We start from the raw sequence: 7,632 nt of genomic DNA, 5'->3' as shown, positions 1-7,632 counted from the left end.
CTTCTGGTTTGCCCTCCGTGGGCTCCACTCCCCTCTTTTCCTCCTCTTCCTCTCCCTCCTCCTTCCGTCCCGCTCGCTCCGCTCTTCCTCTCTCCCCGTCCTCTTCCCCCGCGCCCCCCGCCCCCGGGCCCGGGCCGGCCGCTGCAGTTCCCCCGGCGGCCTGCAGAGGGGGCCGCTCCGGGCGGCGGCGCTTCCTGTGAGGTCAGGTGGGAGGAAGCGGCCGGGAGCCGGGAGCGGACGCCGCCAGCCCCGCAGCCGCGCCCGCAGGTGGGTGTCCGACCCGGGGCGAGGGCGAGGGCGACGGCGAGGGCGACGGCGAGGGCGAGGGCGAGGGCGAGCCGGGCGCATCCCTCCCCTCCCCCGGGCGGGGCCGGCCGCGGGGCGGCGGCCCCTCCCCCGCAGCAGCCCCCCTGCAGCCGCCCTCCCGAGTCAGGTGCCCCGGGCACCCACCCGGCGGGCGCGGGGGACGAAGCGCCAAGGGGCCGCAGGGCTCCGTGAGCTGCTCGGCCTTCTGCTGCCCCAGCAGCTGGGACCTGCCTGCCCCGGGCTCTAGGCCAAGGGCGACAGAACAGGGGCCCTTCGCCCCTTCTGGCGTGTGCATCACAAGTGCTTTTTGGGATCGAGGTGAAAACTGCGGCTCATCTCCGAAGGGGGGGAAAAAAGGTTTTTACAGACTCCCGGAGAGCCGTGGAAGGACCCCACCCCCACCTGCAGGACGGACACCCTTGGGGTGTGCGGAGTGGGCCCTCCCAGGGCCACAGCAGCGTCCCCCATCCCATAATTTGAGCAGCCTCCCCGCCCCCCACCTCCGCCGGGCTCCCCGGAGCAAGGGAGGGACTGGTGTCCGGCAGGTGAGGGGCAGGTGAGGGGCGGGCCCTCTGCAGGAAGGGTCTGCTCCTCCACCCACTGCCAGCTGCTGGGTGGCCATCCGTGTGCTCTGCAGCCAGGCAGGGGACCCAAAGTAGCCCTGAAGTGGGCGCAGGTCCTCTCCGGGAGAAGGCCCAGGTCCTTGGCATTTACTCCCTCCCAATGGGCGCTTTTATAACAGATGAGAAATGGAGACACTGGGGATCTCCGTGCCCTGGTCCCTCCTTAGAGCCCGGAGAAGGGCCTCGGGCCAGGATGCCTGGCTTCGGTTTCTGGCCCTGTTGCCTATAGATGAGTGGCCCTGGGCAGGCCACTTAGACCTCTCTGGGTCTTTAACCGGCTGCAGCTTCGAAGAGTGTTGGGAGGAGGGAGTGAGATGGGCCTCCGTGGGCTTTCCACAGGGCCGGGGCCACAGCACAGGCCCCTGTCCCTGTGGTGGCTGGCAGTGGTGGTAACAGAACTTCCATCTCCAAGGACCCTTTTGGTAGTTTTCGCAGAGGACTCAGTATCTGAAAGATTTTCGTCTGTCAGATAACTTGCATTTATTTCTCTCCTTGTAATGAATCAGACGCAGCACCTGCTCAGCTCGGGCAGCCAGTGTGAGCACCCAGAATTGCAGTTATTCCCACTGAAGGCAAGCATCTCTTTCTGTCTGATAAATTGTGTCTTTCAGGTTTTTGAGGCCTGGGGAAAGACGCAGCCCAGCAGGGACCCATAGCTCCTGGGAGGATGGTGCGGATCTTGGCCAATGGGGAAATCGTGCAGGATGACGACCCCCGTGTGAGGAACACCCTCCCGTCACGCAGTAGCACCCCTCGACAGGTAGGCTCCCAGCGCCCATGGCAGGGGAGCGGCTGGCCTGTTGCCCTCTGTGCCCGGAACTCCTTAGCAGCCAGCAGCTCTTGCCAGAAGCCCTCTTTGCAGAGAGCCAGGCTAAGGAGCATGAGAGTCAAGCCTTGGGGACGATTGCAGGTTTCTTCCAATCTGCACTAGAAGCCTCCTGGCCCTCCTCCCCCCGCCCCAAGTTCTCACTCTTGCAGGCTGCCTTCCCAGACTGGGACTCCAGGAGCTCTTTCCTCTGACCTGGCTGACCCTGCTAGAGCCAGCATAGTTTATCTTTTAAGAGTCTGTTGGCTGAGAGAGAGCTGGAGAAGGTGGAGAAGACAAGCCCATGGCCACACAGTGATGGTGTTCAAGGAAGGAGCCCGGAGTATTAGAAATGCCTGCTTCGAAGGCTCTGCCCTATTGTTCAGCCCTCCTTGCTCCCTTCCTCTCTTCTCTGACCTGGGCACCTTCCCCCTGGCAGGACATGGGGAATATAGCCTGGCATTTTCTGTACTGAGAGCTTTTGTGACTCAGTGGTTGGGATCCCTGCTGGTGGCGTCCAGGGATGGCTGGGAAAGGAAGGTGTGGCCCTGGGGGGAGGGAGTGGTGCTGGTGGGGAGGGCGGGGCCCGGCTCAGCCCAGAAGATTCTCTCATTGTCTGGTACTTCAACTCCAGCGATGCTTTCTTTAGATTGATTCATCTCTCTGTGTGTTCACCTTCCAGAGCTTTCTCAATAGGGGCCACGGTGCCCCCCTGGGGGATCCGGCCCTCGCCAGCAGCAGGCGGGTGCTAGGCTGGGTGCTGCTCCGTCCCCCTTCAATGACCTCAACCGGCAGCTGGTGAACATGGGCTTCCCCCAGTGGCATCTCGGCAACCATGCTGTGGAGCCGGTGACCTCCATCCTGCTCCTCTTCCTGCTCATGATGCTCGGGGTGCGTGGACTCCTGCTGGTGGGCCTCGTCTACCTGGTGTCCCACCTGAGTCAGCGATGACCTCTAGGAGCTAGGGGGGCAGACACGTGGGAGAGGGAGTTTTGGGGCCTTGGTGTGAGAACAGGCACATGGGGAGGGGTCTGTTGTGCCTTGAAGGCGTGCTCATAGAACGTGTTTCACGTTGCGTTAAGCATGAGGCAGAGGAAGCCTCTAGTCTTGCATTCCCAAAGTATTGGGTGCATACCCTCATTCCCTTGAGATGTTCTTAGGTAGTATTGGGTCTGCATTAAGCACAAAGTCAGAGCAAGAAAGGAATTCCCTTTCCAATTCTTTTCCAATCCTTTTATGCCAAGAAGAAATCCTCAGCTAGGTGCCAATATGTTTTCATGCCTCTGAAACTTCCCGTTACTAGGGAGAAGGGTTTGGGCTTAAGGCTGTTGGGAAAAGTTTCCAGACTTTTATAGCTCTGTTTTGTTTTAATGGTATATTTTTAATTGGCTACCTTTTATTTATGACAAGTTGTACTGGCATCTACTTATTGTGGTGGCATTTTCAATAAATAAATTTAACTAAAAATGAATCCATGCGAAGACATTCCTAGGTAATTGTACAGCTGCACGTACATCTGGAAGACACGCGGAAGGTGGTTGGGAGTGATTGGGATGGAGGTAGAGGTGAGCATTTGACCCTGGGAGGGGGGTTGGGGGTTTCTAAGCTTTTCTTGATAGGCCCTGGGAGCCTGGAGGGGGTCCAGGTAAAGCCTGGATGATGTGGGCCCCTTGTCGGATGCTTGGATGACTTCTGGCTGGCTCTGAGATGTCACCCTGTGGGGAGGTGGGGGGTCCTCTGGCCAGAATGGCCCATGAGGCTGTGGGGTCCAGACAGCGGGGGTGCAGGGCTCCCTTGCCCAGGGGCTCTGAGGGTCCATCACTGCTCAGCCTCCCTGCTATGCCTCACTCTCCTTAAAAGGCAGGAGGTCTTGGCACTGATGACTGTGCGAGTGGGGTAAGGGTGAGTAGAGGCCTGGAGTTGTGACTGGTAAGCCCTGGGAATGTGTGGAGGTCCTGCTGGTGGGTGGGGGTGGCACTGGGTGACTGAGGGCTCATGGCCCACAGTGGTCAGAGGGAGGTCGGGGGAGCCTGAGGGCTTCCCTCTTCTGGGGACCAGAGTGTTCACCCTCCTTTCAGGATTCTTCGGGGTTGGGGAGGAAGGCAGGTTTGGGGGGTGCTTCTTAAAGGCCAGGGCTCATGGAGCAAACCATCTTGGGGTGTGTGTGGGGAGGATGGGAGGAGTTTGAGATCGAGATGGATTCCGTCCCCCCTCCTGAGAGCCTGCTGTGCTGCCCGGAGGGACTCTCCCCGCCCCTACATACCCCTCCCCCCCATGCTCGTGCTGGGGCGGGAGGTGGGGGTGGGTGGGGGGGTGCTGCCCTTGGAGAGGCTGCTGGCCTTTATCACAGACATTCCCGAAGGAGCCTTGTGGTGCTGGAACAGGACCCTTTCTCCGTGTTTCCTGTGTCTTGATTTTTCAGCAGCTGTTGCAACATGGTTTCCCTTCATGATGGGCATATGGAGAGGAGGGTGCTGGGCCCTCGGGGGCGTCGCAGACAGGGAAAGGAGGGAAACGAAAGGCTCTGCTCCTGGGCAAGGGGAGGTGGTGCCCGCGTGTGCCTGGTGTCCCTGCCCAGCCCCCACGTCCTGTGGCTCTAGCCTGACCCTGTAGGCATTCCCCCTTCCCTCAAACTCCCCTCCCAGCTCGTCCCTCTGGGGCCGGCCTTTCCCTTTCTTTTTCCTTTGCAAAGCTGTGGGATTCTGAGGAAATAAATCTTAAGTGAACCCCCAAAATACAAAGTTCCTTTAAGGGGTGTGAATCTGAGTTCACAAATTCAGCTCTGAGAACTGTCTTTCTTCCAGAATGTAGTTCCCTTTCCCACCGCCTGAGCCTTCTGAGGAGAACTGAAGGTCCTTTAGGCAGGGGAGACCAGGGTTTTCCTCCAGGCCCCTGACCAGGAGACTGGGTGGGGGCAGGCCCTGCGAGGTGGGAGGAGCTGGGGCAGCAGTGGCCACACCTGCCCTGGGCAGAGGCCCCTCGAGAGTTCCTAGCCAGCCTAAGGGAAGGGGGTGAAGTGAATTGTTTGAGAAAGAAGTGCTGTTTCTTGCCCAACACACACAGAACGGACCCCACAGAGCCGCCCTTGCCCTCTTAGAATTGGGAGCTCACCTCTCTCTCGACCCTGCCTTCTTCCCCGTTGTGCTCCCTGGGCTCTGGGCAGACTTTGCTAACTGTTGCTCAGCTTCCTTTCTTAAAGTCCTGGGTCTGAAATCCTGGGGCCCCCAGGCAGAGGGCAGGTGCCCCTTGGGTTGTGCAGCCCTTGTAGAAGTACGTGTCTGGGGGCCTTTGGCCGGCCCCCTGCCTGGATGGCCTTCGGTGAGGCTTTCACAACTGTGCACAACACACACTGAGAAATCTCAGAACCAAAAGGTTCTTTTTTTTTTTTAATTTAAGATTTTATTTATTCATTCATGAGAGACACAGAAAGAGAGGCAGAGACACATGCTCCACACAAGGAGCCCAATACAGGACTCGATCCTGGGAATCTAGGATCACACCCTGGAGCCAAAGGCAGACGCCCAACCGCTGAGCCACCCAGGCTTCCTGAGCCAACAGGTTCTGAGCAAGTAGAGGCTTGTTGCTCCCAGGGGCCAGATGCAGAGCCTGCTGAGCCCTGGCTGGTGCGCACCCTGGTCCTAGTCCCCCGTCTGAGGAGGGTGGGCCCTTCTTCCTCTGCCCCCACCCCCACCCCCTGCCTGCTGTGTGACAGGACCCCCCAGACTGGGCTGCTTTGAGGGCAGATTTCAGGGAAGGTTTCTGTTAATCTCCAGGGATAATCCTTGAAGCCCTGTGTCTCCGTGTCAGGTTGGATTTTCGGCCTGGCTGCCTTGGGGAGAGCCGCCCCCCACACCGTGTGAGCCACAGCCTGGATCTCACCAGGCCTTTGCCGCCTCTGTGGGGCTGGAAGGGGGAGCCCTCCCCCACCCCCAGGGAGTGATTTTAACTCCCTGGTCGGGGCTACCTGTTGAGTGAGCCACGTGGGTCTGGCTGCCTGTTCCCACTCCATCTCTCAGATACCCAGTCTCCCAGGCCCTCCTTCCAAAAGTTCCAAGGCCTTCTCTCTCCAAACCCTACCTCACCCAACCATCTAGCTAGCCTGCAGGTGGAAGCCACGTTTCCATCTTCCCACAGAGATACCAAGCCTGAGATGGGGCAAAATGGCAGCTCCAGTTTTGCCAGCTTCCCCTAAGGAGCCCTCCATCAGCTCCCATCTCTCTGGGACTAGGACCGGAACCCAACCCTTTGTCAGAGGTCCCTGACTGGGGCCTCTGGCTCTGGGAGTTGAGGAAAAAGCCTTGAGGTGATGGTCAGAGCCTTTGCCCTTGGATGCCTGTCCTTGTGGGCAGGGAAGGCGACCCCACCCTGGCCAGCTGGGCCCCCGTCTGTGTGCAGGCCCTGCTCTGCTTGGTGGGTCTTTGACCTCGGATGGTTCATTTAGCCTCTTGAGAGCCTCATTCCTCAACTCTAAGAAGGGGTGATGATCTGTGTCCCTCCTGCCTCTTGGAGCCTCAGGCTCCCCCCCGCGTGGTGGCTGAGAGAGGGGGGCGTGGAAAGGAGGGGCCACAGTGCCTGTGTCGTGGGCTTTGGCCTAGAGTGGCCACAGTGCCCCAGGTACCCGGGACCCCCAGCTGGCCTAATGCTGGGCTCTGAAGACTAACGTTGCCCCTCCCCAGTGGCTAGAGAAGGCAGCTGCTTCCTTGTGGGCTGGAGCCCCGAGGGGCTTGCTGCACGGCCCCCGTGAGGACAGGAGGATTTGCTGAGTATGCCGTGTGCCTGACACTGTGCCAGGCACTCGATGTCATTCAGTTGCCACCAGAACTCTGTGACTTAGAGTTCTGTACCACTGTCATCTTTATTTCACAGAGTACACTGTGGGGTCTTCCTAAGTTGCCCTGGGGCCCCGAGTGAGCCAAGAGGGCAGAGCGAGGATCAAGCGGAGCCCAGAGCCCACATTCTGGACCATTCCTCTATCGCTGTCCATCAGAATCACCTAGGGCCTTTTGCAGATGCAGATTCCTAAGCTTCCTCACAGGCTCCCTCAGGCATGCGGAGGGACCTGGCCCAGAGCCTGCCTCCTGCAAAACAGGTGGGTTTGATGCGAAGTTTGGGGAAGCTAAGGAGTAGTTGAGCCCCTGCCTATGCAGAGGGTGCCTGAGGGCCAGAGAGAGGAGGGGAGCCACCTCAGGGCAGGTGCAGGCCTCCCTACCTGCTGGGAACCCCTGTGACCATCAGATCAGCTCTTCAAGGGCAGAGGGCACAGGGTGGGTGTGAGGCCTCTGGCCACAGCTGCTGGGCTGGGTGGCCTCCATAGTGCTCCAGCTCTGGGTGACAGTCACTGAATAGGGGTGTAGCCCTCTTCCCCGCATTCCTGAATGCGTGACATTTTCATTGCAAACTGACAAGGGGAGAAATCCAGTTACCTCGCATAGGGTCCCTGAGGGGCTGTGCAGGGGGGTGGGGTGGGTAAGGGGTGGCAGAGGACTTGGGGGCCCAAACTAGAGGGAGTCAGAAGCCTCTGGCCTGTCCCATAGGGCCAGTGGCAGAAGCAGAGCTTACCCTTCCTTGTGCTGCTGCCCAGGGCTCAAAAGAACAGGGTGAGAAAGTCTGAGAAGTAGATTGAGTGAGCACTTCAAGGGGAATGGCAAGGAGAGAGAGAGAGAGAGAGAGAGCGAGCGCGAGAGTGTGTGTGTGTGTGTGTGTGTGTGTGTGTGTGAGTGTGAGACCCTTAGGTTTGGGCGTAGGGAGAGAGCTGAAACCATCTGGCTTTAGGGACCCAGAGTCTGGGAAGAGGGAAGATGAACCTGTCCAGAACAAAGCCTGAGCCTTCAGGGTGACTTCCTCCAGTGCTGGGACTGGGTGGGTGGAGGTGGGGAGGGTGGGAGGAGAGAGGGGAGG

General features: G+C 59.4%; 1 protein-coding gene across 1 annotated transcript; it reads left to right on the top strand.

Moving 5' to 3' along the window:
• The first annotated feature begins 212 nt into the window (after positions 1-212).
• FAM241B (family with sequence similarity 241 member B) lies at positions 213-3,205 on the top strand. Its single transcript, XM_055325603.1, is given in 4 exon segments — positions 213-267; positions 1,541-1,689; positions 2,417-2,438; positions 2,441-3,205. Coding segments are annotated over 3 exon segments (360 nt in total). The 5' UTR covers positions 213-267; positions 1,541-1,596; the 3' UTR covers positions 2,686-3,205.
• The last annotated feature ends 4,427 nt before the right edge of the window (positions 3,206-7,632 follow it).

This window comes from Nyctereutes procyonoides, unplaced genomic scaffold (genome assembly GCF_905146905.1).
Source record: "Nyctereutes procyonoides isolate TBG_1078 unplaced genomic scaffold, NYPRO_anot_genome, whole genome shotgun sequence".
NCBI lineage: Eukaryota > Metazoa > Chordata > Mammalia > Carnivora > Canidae > Nyctereutes > Nyctereutes procyonoides.
Note: the sequence above shows the minus strand (reverse complement) of the source record. Positions and strands in the feature narration are given on the sequence as shown.